The sequence below is a fragment of the Crinia signifera genome, chromosome 9 (genome assembly GCF_055691185.1).
Source record: "Crinia signifera chromosome 9, ASM5569118v1, whole genome shotgun sequence".
NCBI classification, from domain to species: domain Eukaryota; kingdom Metazoa; phylum Chordata; class Amphibia; order Anura; family Myobatrachidae; genus Crinia; species Crinia signifera.
The window spans coordinates 13,406,555-13,417,704 of NC_139225.1; the positions used below are offsets into that span (position 1 = coordinate 13,406,555).

The 11,150-nt window shown below is 42.0% G+C and overlaps 1 protein-coding gene across 3 annotated transcripts in view; it reads left to right on the forward strand.

Annotated features, from left to right (window-relative positions):
* LHX6 (LIM homeobox 6) overlaps window positions 1-10,225 on the forward strand; it is a 143,977-nt gene extending 133,752 nt beyond the window's left edge. For all 3 annotated transcript variants that reach the window (XM_083161053.1, XM_083161051.1, XM_083161052.1), the window contains 3 exons: window positions 970-1,144; window positions 4,047-4,147; window positions 7,288-10,225. In XM_083161053.1, coding sequence (XP_083017179.1) covers window positions 970-1,144; window positions 4,047-4,147; window positions 7,288-7,308 — 297 coding nt within the window. In that variant the 3' untranslated portion in view covers window positions 7,309-10,225. The remainder of the gene's footprint in view (window positions 1-969; window positions 1,145-4,046; window positions 4,148-7,287) is intronic.
* The last annotated feature ends 925 nt before the right edge of the window (window positions 10,226-11,150 follow it).

Here is an 11,150-nt window from a genome sequence, read left to right on the forward strand (position 1 = left end):
CTCTGAGCCGGCGATAGCCAGCGCAGGCATGCTGTCGATCCTCAGCAAAGGATCAGAGGCGCTCCATCTGTACATAGGCGTACCCATCACATTTTTTAATGGGGTGCACCGTCAAAGGGGTGTGTCTAGCACCACCTATTGTGCGTGTCTAACAACGCTCCTTCTGGTGTGTCTAACAGAGCCAATCAGGCGTGTCTACCAATATCTATTGGCACTCACTACAGTATAAAACATATATCAGCCGCACCATAATCTCCTACCTATTTCAGTTTTAATCTTCTAATTACTCTGTGTAACAGTAAATGCAAATACTGTAAAGTTAAAAACATATATGGATGACACTGGTATGTAGTAATATGACAATGGTCTAGTAGGAGTAACAATGAAAAACACACATCATTAATTAATGGGCACTTATTTTTTATGGAATACATTTCTAAAAAGCAAAGTCTTTGGTAAAAGGTGTTGCTGGTATTGCTAGTGGCAGGGAGGTGTACATAAGGTGTGAACAGCATTAGGGTCTGCCTGTGCACCCGTAACACTCAACATACTATATGTATCCAGGGCCGGACTGGCCACCTGGCACTTCTGGCAAATGCCAAAGGGGGCGATGGCCAGATGGGACGATTTCTACTTGTAAGTGGATGCTCCGCCTCCAGATCGGCACACAGAGAGAGCCACTGGACTTGCAGCGGGTCCAGCATCTCTCGCTGTGGGCTGCTGAGGTCCAGGAGAGAGGGGCATCACACGTCGCTATTCCCCTCTCTCCTGCAAGCCGGCACACATGCACAAATGCCACGGCCGATTCGGTGGCCCAGTCCGCCGCTGTATGTATCCTTTCCTATGTGGTCAAGTGTTCTTACTTGTAAAGCATCTGTGTTTGATTCAGATAATTAATGTTTCATCAGTCTCTTTCATGCTGTAATATTATTTTGCTGATTTTTTGTAAAAAAAATTTGAAATCCCCAGGTTTGGTTTCAGAACTGCCGAGCACGACATAAAAAACACACGCCTCAGCATTCAGTGCCTCCACCCGGCCCTACACCAACCCGTCTCACCTCTTCACTTTCAGATGATATTCACTTCTCTCCCTTCAGCAGTCCAGAGAGAGCTAGAATGGTCACATTACATGGATATATAGAAAGTAAGTAACACTTCCGTCCTATGGTACAGTGTGGTATAGCACACGGTGGCAGATTCTCTATCTGAAGATACTGTACTGGCATCACACAAAGTATATTGTGGTGAGAACAAAAACATGGGCTGAAATTTGATAGGATAGGAGATTCAGAAAGTGAGAGATTTGGTAAGAAATCTCCAGTTTTTTTAAAGTGGCAATCATTTACACTGGTTTTGCCGTGTAAATGATTGGCGCTTTAATAAAACTGGAGATTTCCTACAAAATCTCCAGTTTCACCTATAGTTTTAAAAAGGAAACAGATATAACTGTTAAACCAGGTTCGATTACCATATATTTATTTTCTCCCTGCACGTAACAATTAAATCCAGCAAGTAAAAAAAAAAAAAAAGACACATGGTCCAGTGCTGTGTTTTCACTATTTTATTTTTCTCCCTCCTACTGCATAGTTCCAATCTTTATTTAAATTTTCCTACATATACAAAAACACTTATAACTAACAAATACATACTAACATACAGTGGTACATTTCATCAGGAAAAAGTTCCTCTGGAGAGACTGTGCTGCTCCTCTACTCTGGGTAGATACAAATTACATGGTTGAGGGGTTAAATAAAGGGGGCCTCTGCTCTGAGATGCGGATTCTAGCTAGGTAGTTTCAGGAGCATTCTTTTCTCCGGGGAGACAGGGATTTTTTTTTTTTTTTATAATAAATGGGTTTATCCCAAACTCTTTTAGAGGGCCGCCTGCAATTTACATTATTTTCCCCTAACTTTCCGTTTCTGGCATGATCAGATACCACTACAGGGGCCTGGCTGGGTGGTAGTCTGTTATCGCCCAGATTAAAGTGTACACTTAAGCTTTAACTTATTTACTAGTTTAATAGTCTCCTGCTGAGACTTACTCCTGGGAACTACCTAAACAGAGCTCTATTTGAATCTAAGTGACTAGTGAAACTAGTGAAGCTTGTTATTGCTATATAAATAAGTATTTGTGCGTCTTGTGGGTTATCCCAACAAGCAGGCCCATCAAAAATTTAGTGGGGTATGTTATTATATTTAATCTGTCTGAGGTGTCAGTTATATTATCGCTATAAAAATAAAACAGAGACTATGAATAAAGAAAAGTGTAGCCGTGCTATTCAGTGCTCAATTTATATGTGGAATTATCTATTTGTTACAATGTGTCACTATTTTATTTTTAATGTCAATTTATGATTGTGGAGACATGAGGACCATAGATCATCGGCAATAGAAAATACAGATCGTTAATCTGGAAAAAACTGAATGTTAAAAATCCTTGACTCGCCGATCCCTATCATTTTTTTTATTGGAATCAGAGAATCTAGGACATGTTAGCTTGCTTGCTCTCCCAACCCAGTCATTGATAAAATAGAGAATTGCCCTGATACTCCCCTGATGTATGGTTCCCATAAAATACCAACCGTCCTTTCTGGGTAGTTGGGGTGTTGTTTATTCATTTATTTACTGTTTTTATGTTTTTCTCTAATTATTTAAAAAAAACTTTCTTAAAACTTGATTTAAAAAAAAAAAAAGGTTTGCATTGCTGATTTTAAACATATTTCCATTGGACGGATGACCTGGTCCTGCTCCTCCTGTTAAGGGGGAAAGAATTAATTTTTTTACTAAATTCGGGAAGCTTCTAGATACAGTCAGTCACCGGAGGACAATTATCTACCATTTGCCAAACATGCCACCCCGAACCTTCAATGTCACAATATTACTTTGTGGGGGTGGATAATGGCATTGGGGAGAAGATCACATCCCAACTGGTAGTAAGGGTGGATCTGCAGGCTGCAAGGTGCATTCTGAGAACCATAAAAGCCAAAAGTAGGTACCCAAGTGGCTTTGGGGGTTATTCTAGTTCACTCTTTCTGACAAAATCCTTCTTAGATGGACAAAACCATGTGCACTGCAGGGGGGCAGATGTAACATGTGCAGAGAGAATTAGATTTGGGTGAGTTATTTTGTTTCTGTGCAGGGTAAATACATGCTGCTTTATTTTTACACTGCAATATAGATCTCACTTTGAAGTAAAACTACACCCAAATCTAATTCTCTAAGTAACATCTGCCCCACCTGCAGTGCACATGGTTTTGTCCATCTAAGAAGGATTTTGTCAGAAAGAATGAACTAGAATAAGGTCCTTTGAGTGGCTAGAGAAACAAGGTGCAAGTCTAATTTAGTTTTTTTATGACAACACTAATATGAACCATCTTTTTTCCAAATAGAGCATGACACGTCATTTATTTATGTAAAAGTATTCCTTAAAGTGTAGATTGACTTTTAAAACGCAGTTGCAGCACTTTAACTGTATCTGCATAAATGGCGGTGTTGTAGAAGTTTTTATCCACCCAAATTTAGTGCTTTTGTTCTTGTTTATACCAGTGGGCCAGTGGCGTAAGTTCATTCCACATACACACACACAACCCTATATACCCTTATGTAAAATATAGATTTCTGTTCAGAAATTTAGATAGATAGATAGATAGATAGATAGATAGATAGATAGATAGATAGATAGATAGATAGATAGATAGATAGCACATATATATTTCAGAAAGAAATATTGGGTACTTATGTAGTGAATAAATTACATAGGAAAATCGCATTGCATGCAAAAAAAACGCAAAGTCGCCCACTAAGCTATTTGCTTAGTGGGTGCCTGGCTACTACATAAGTACCAAATATTGTTGGCTTTTGAATAACTGATTTAAACTTGCATGGGGAGGAGAGGTGCCCCCTTGGGAGCAGGATCCCGGCGACAGATGACTCCATTGCCTCCCAGAGTTCTGCCTCCGCAGTGGGCCATTATCACAGTAATGCTATTATGTTAATGACTAATACTTTTGTGATGGTTTATTATGAGGCATATGTATCTTTGTGCAGGTCAGGTACAGTGTGGGCAGATGCACTGCCGATTACCCTATGCTGCTCCTCCCGTGCATCTCAAAAGTGACATGGAACCACTATCTAACAGAGGAGATAAGGTATGCAATAATGATAATATAATTATAATTATTATTATTATTATTATTATGAATACATTAATAAAACATGTTTTCACACCCAAGGCAAATATGGCAAGTGATCTCATGTCTCCCATCCAGGGGTTAAAGTGAGGGGGAATGGGTTGGAACTGAATAGCCTGTCCCAGCGGCTTCTTATTCTGGCACGGCGTATGTGATGTCATGCCATCACCGCCGCTGCAGAGCCACTAAGAGGAGCAGGCTTTGTGCTTGCTGAAGAGGGGTTGAGAGGGGGCTGGAAGACTTTGAAGAACAGATAGGCAATGAGGGTTGGGTAATTTATTGAAGATAACAGTCATGGGAGGGAATACTTTCAGCACTCAGGGGTAGATTTATTAAGCTCGGTGAAGTGATAAAGTGTCTGGTTTTTATCACCGGCCAATCAGTTCCTACCTGTCATTTTTCAAACTAAGCCTGTAACTTCACAGGGAGGAGCTGATTGACCGGTGATAAAAACCAGACAGTTTATCATTTCACCGAGCATATAAATCTACCACTCAGTGATCCTGAACCCAATCAGAGTCCCTGAAGGGAGGATATAAGGGAGCAGGGCATTGGTGACTCAAAGAGCAACGTTTCAATACTTAAAAGTATTTTCCTCAGTATTGAAACATTGCTGCAATTATGTTGTTAATAAAAAAGATTGTTTCATTCAAGGCTGGAGTGCTCCAAATTTCATATGATATATTGCTGGGAACAGCAGTCTGTGGGCACCCGCCCTAGAGAAGTACTTTAAATGGAGTTGCCAGACCCATCTGCATTGCTATATGTCCCCGAAAGCACTAGATTCTTGTAGCTGCCATGCCATCAGCTATGCCCAATACAGATTGATTTGTTCAGCACCATTTCTGGTATTGTCCGTGTGCCTTCTTCATTGGACATGGATGAATTTATTTGAAGTGCACCTGGACCGCTGTATCAGTTATGGGAGTGCCGGCTAAAAAGGACTATATATATATATATATATATATATATATATATATATATATATATATATATATATATATATATATATATATATATATAAAGCAGGGATAGAGGGGTCCGGCACTCACAATTAATTTGAAGTATTATGCTGGGGTGCCTTCCTCTGGAACCAGCTAGGATTCCTATATAGGTGTGTGGAAGCAGGCGGCACTCGTCAGACTTGTTAGTGGAATAAAAAGCCTTTATTCATCCGACGGCGTTTCGGGGATTAACCCGTTTTCAAGGACATACAAAGTGCACAATAAGACAGACTCTATTTAAAAGCAGACCATACCCCGCCCCCCGCACTAATCACAAATCAGCTGCACTTACCAGGCGCGTTCGCAGTTAGCCGCTGCAGTCGATGTTCCGGAAGCGGGTCTCCTTCCCCATCCGCACCATGGTAACAGCCCACGCTAGCCTAGCATGGCGCTGATAACCCGGAAGGTGATCACTGCTCCGACGCCACTTCCGGGTTATCAGCGCCATGCTAGGCTAGCGTGGGCTGTTACCATGGTGCGGATGGGGAAGGAGACCCGCTTCCGGAACATCGACTGCAGCGGCTAACTGCGAACGCGCCTGGTAAGTGCAGCTGATTTGTGATTAGTGCGGGGGGCGGGGTATGGTCTGCTTTTAAATAGAGTCTGTCTTATTGTGCACTTTGTATGTCCTTGAAAACGGGTTAATCCCCGAAACGCCGTCGGATGAATAAAGGCTTTTTATTCCACTAACAAGTCTGACGAGTGCCGCCTGCTTCCACACACCTATATATATATATATATATATATATATATATATATGTAGCAGGGATCCGGCACTCAGCAAAATATTAAATAAACTTACTTAAGTAAGATGACAGAACAAAGGCTGCGGTGCTTTCCAGGTGGAGGTCCATGAAGGGCCAGCAGATCGAGGAGAGGAAGGAGGCGGCACTCAGCAGACTGCAGAAAAATCTCCTTTATTCCAAGGAATAAAGGAGTAACCTATGATCATTTGTCAGATTTATTTCTCTACTGCTGTGCAGAAAATTAAATATCTATTTTGAAGTCATGAATTACAGCAGAGTTTTCCAGTACAGTCCAAATTTTAAGGCTATCAAGACTTAAGCACAGGTGACTTAATGAGCACCTCAGTCAATTGGAATTTAAGCATCTAACTCCAGCAGGGAAAGCCTTAAGACCTGCACTCTAATGGCAGAGTTACAGTATATTTAGAATCTGGTTCACATGGGCCAAGTTGCCATCCAAAATAAACTCCACTGCTGTCGGGCCCCCCATATATTCTGCCATCTGTAGGTTGATATAGTTGGAAAGATAACGCAAATGATTTACAAAGACTATGGGGGGTATTCAATCTCAGCTCGACCGAGAACACGCAGGCGGGATTCAATGTCCCATCCGCAGCGGGACGAGAAGGGGGCGTGGCCGCGAGTTGCAGCTGGGAAGAGGTGAGCTGCAGCTGGCAGCTCGTCACTTCCCAGCTGTTCTCGGTAGAACGAGCCTGACAGCTTGTGAAGTCTGGCTCGTTCTGCCGAGATACCCTGCTCAATGCTGTTAGGGGGGCACCAATATTTATCTTGCCTCCGGGCAAGATAACTGGGACGAACTTTCGCCACTGCACAGTGTCATAGGGGGGTATTCAATCACCGGCGACCATCTCCCAATGGGGGAGATGGTCGTCGGTGATTGAATACCCTATGACACTGTGTAAAGTGAAAGTTCGTCCCAGTTGCCCCGGAGGCAAGATAAATATTGGTGCCCCCCTACACGCACACAGCACCTTATATGAATATATGAATGCATGTGTCTATGTATTTGTCTAGAATAAAGAGATGGTGAAATGTCTATGGTCCTGCTAGGAGGGGGTGTCAGCCACAGAAGCGATATCAATGGCTTTCAATTAACTAATTTAAACTCACAGGGTAGGAGAGCTGCCCCCTTGGGAGCAGGAGCCTGGTGGCAGATGACTCCATTGCCTCCCAAAGTTACACCTCTGACACTGTGATCAGAGCCCCAACCGTACATATGTACAGTACATCAGAATATTTATACTTTACTGTATTTTATTTGTACATTTTAATAAAGCAGTGTTACTATACTAGCTCTATCGGTAAATATTGCTATTTCTTCCGGCAGGTAATCCTTTTTCAGTATTGAAAATCATCTGCTCCCTTTGGTGATGACATGCTGCCCTTCCTGCCTGGGTTTTAAAGAATTCAGCAGAGGTGGACACCCAGCACAGAAGACATTGTGTGTTCTCCTTGGCTTCCATTCTTGATGAGTGACGTCCGATATATATAGTGGAGACTCTAATTTTCCTTCTTAAGAACGTAGACTTTTGCCTCTTGGAATAGCAGCTAAAACATCACCTTAATTTACAGTAGATGTCTGGATTTTCTATGGGCATCGCGTCAATACAACCCATTCCCAGAAGGAATTTGTCGTCCACTAGATTTATATGGAAGACTAATGACCACCAAAAAGAGGTGACCTCGGTAGCCTAAAGAACATGACGTTGACCTGAGATGTTGCTCCTGGTTGGATAATGCTCATTCAATAATGGTGATTACGTGTATCCATAAGCTTACACAGATAACCTACAACTTGACTTCTTGGTACAACAAAAAAAAAAGTTGCATCCTCTGAAAAAGCTCCTCTACCCAAAATGTTGTCATTATGCCACATGTAAATGTCGCACCTACTTGAATTTTTCGTCTTTAGTTTCCCACACCTCTGCTGCTTGGAATAAATCATCTTTACACTAGAACTAAATCTAAAAAAGATTGGTTAGAGATATTAGACATTGGTCCGCAGTCAGGGCTGGTGCAAGGCATCATAGTGCCCCAGGCGCGGGGTAAAAAAAAAAAGGGAAATACCCCATGTTGACCTGTTGACTGTCGACATAATGCTTGTGTCGAACTAATGACATTTCGACTTAGACCCATGCCGACCTAAAACCATGTGGACCTTTCTGCATGTCGACCTAATGGTGTCGACCCAATGCATGTCGACCTAACAGCTGGAGACATAGATCCATACCCTTCAGAATACTGTTGGAAATCAGTTAAATCATATTGTTTATTTATCACTTTAAAATATGAATTAATGTTTCCCGAGCAGAATTTAAAAAAAAAAAAGTTTTGCATTTTCAAGTTCGTATTAAAAATATGAAGCCAAGGGACATCAACATACCCAGTTAGTTTCATCGTTTTGATAAATAATAAGAACTATTGTAGTTAGGATAATTATTTGCATACACGATACCATCTGTATTTCTGAAAGATCCCATTTATCTAACATTGAGGCATAAAATAAGATTATAGAATGGTGACGAAATGCATATACACCATGTGATGGTTTATTCATCTTACATATTCTTTAATGCAGTTTATTTTAGACCTCACTTTTTTTGTTAAACCTTCTCACATATCAGACAGAGATAGTGCAGCAGTTCCCAATCCTGGTACTCAAGTACCCCCAACAGTACACGTTTTCCAGGTCACCGGTGCACGCATTATTCAGACACATTTTAAAAGATCTACAGGTGGAGCTTAGTATTTCACTTGTGGAGACCTGGAAAACGTGCACTCTTGGGGGAACTTAAGGACAAGGGACACGGGTTGGGAATCCCTGTTATGGTGCATTTCCAGGTATCATTTTTTTGTCAAAGAATTTCTGGCATACACCCACTGTACTTTGTCTCCTCAGCAAGTAAGCTTCCAGAGTAAAAAAAAAAAAAAGTCGAGGCTAAAAGCTTGGTACAAGGTATACAATTTTTGGCCATTATCAGGCCGATCAGCCTATAACACAGGATAAATTGTGTATGCAGAAGTGTTGGAATTTTTTTAATCCCCCAAAAAAACAACTTCAAATACTCTTGCAGCATTCAGATCAAGGAAACTAGAGAGCATGTGCCGGATGGGGCCCAGGACCTGATCTTGACTGGCCCTCGGTGCTGCTGAGGATAAGTTTTTGCACTTCACACGGGGGCAGCTGGCCGGGATATCCTCACCGGTGCCGCATAACCTAGCTCCCCGCTGCCCTGACTTAATTAAGTGACAGCTGAACCGTCGGCGCTGGACAGTAGTGCAGGGCAGCCGAGCGACGGCTCAGCTGTCCTGTAGTGTGCTAGGTAGATGCCAGTAATTGGCTGAGCCACAGGCTGTGCAGGGCAGCAGGAGGCCGGATCCTGTGCAGAGTGTGCCGTGTGAATGGAGGCTGCTTGGAGGAGAGACAGAGATAGTCTCTGCTCCTCTGCTCTCCTCTTGCATCTGTGCTATGGGCTGGCTGCTCCCTACAAAACAAATAAGACAGCCTGTTTTCTGCATATAGAATTTGAGCTCATACCGTATGGTGTAATATGAATTTTGTGTGCGGCCCACAAATATTTACTGGTATTATTAACCAGGCCAAAATAATTTCCCACCCCTGTGCTACGGAGAGGCACTAATTCAATATTCACGTTGTTGGATAGGAGTGTCCACCGGAATTTTTCCCAAAGTCTCCTAAATCACGTCTTTGCTGCTGTCCATATCACAATGACAAAATCTCTATGACACAGTTCACACTTACAGATCATTATACCATATACAGTAGTAAATACATTTTGACCCACATAACTGTGACTCCTAAGAAGGAACCCTTATATTAAACTGTGGATAAAGTAGAACCCTGATTATATGGGAATATATTAGTCAGAGCAGTTACAATGAAATTCCTTTTGGAGCACATCCCTACGTATTTCACTTTCCATTTTGACTCCACAGAGGGAATAATGTCAACATTAACCCCTTCACTGGCAGGCACTCCAGAGAAATTCCCAGGCTATGCCAAAGTGCCCAGTTTGGCAAACCCGGGAAATTCTCGGAATTGCCACTGTCTGTCTCTTAGTGCCGGGCAGCGCCGCAGTGCTGATCGCTGAACTCAGCTTCTGGCTGCCCTGTCACGTCTCCTTCCCCACAGCTGTGTGCGGTGTGGCTTGCTAATTTCAAGCCGCACACAGTCGGGTTGCCGGGGGCAGGGCAGGGCCGGACAGTGGCTGATACAGGGAGAGACAGTGGTGGGTTTTTTTTTAGTGAGCGCCCACCCCCCCCCCCCCCCAAAAAAAAAAAAACTAGCCTACTGGGGAGCGCTCCCTAAAAAAACGCCACCACTAAAGGGGTTAATAGCTAATCCACCAGCTCCCTGTAACATCTAACCCAACTACAGTATAATGCATGAAACAATTAATAGTAAGGGGCACATTTACTAAGCTGGTAGTTCTTTTGAAGATAGGCCGTTGCTGTGGGCAACCAATGAGATTCTGGGCCAGGTGTAACGAGCCTTGAAAAAAATTATTAAATGGAGAGTAATAAACCCCCAGCCAATCAGCTCCTAACTGTCATGCCACAAACAGGTTTTGAAAAATGACAGTTGGTGGCTGATTGGCTGGTGGTTTATCACTCATTTTTATCACTTTTTAAGGTTTAACACATCTGGCCCTCTATCTATTATCTTCTAGAAGTCACTAAATAAATAAGAAGTATAATCTTATTGGTTGCTATGGGATACATCAGAATCTTAGTAAATTGAACCCCTAATTGGGCAGACGGCATTGTTCTTGTTCTCCAAACTAATTTGTCCTCACCATTCTATATTTCTATTACGGTTCTGTAAATGTAGAAATCTCATATACTGTACTGTAATTACTGTACTGTAATTTAGGAATAGCAGCACGCTTGAGGTTCTGCAGGGCCTTGCACAAGGAGAGCATTATACTCTTGTGAATTTAGCACCGGGTCTTAAGGATGAAATCATTTTTTTCCATAGGATAACACTAGTTGCTATAAACACCTACATTCATTTATATGTGGATATACCGGATGCTACTGTTACTTGGCCTAACGTGCTTGGAATATTTGCCAGTTACTTAGCAAAAAGAGAGAAAAAACAAGCATTATATATATAATTTTATCCTGCATATATAAATACATGCACAAAATTAATCAAATGCAGAACAC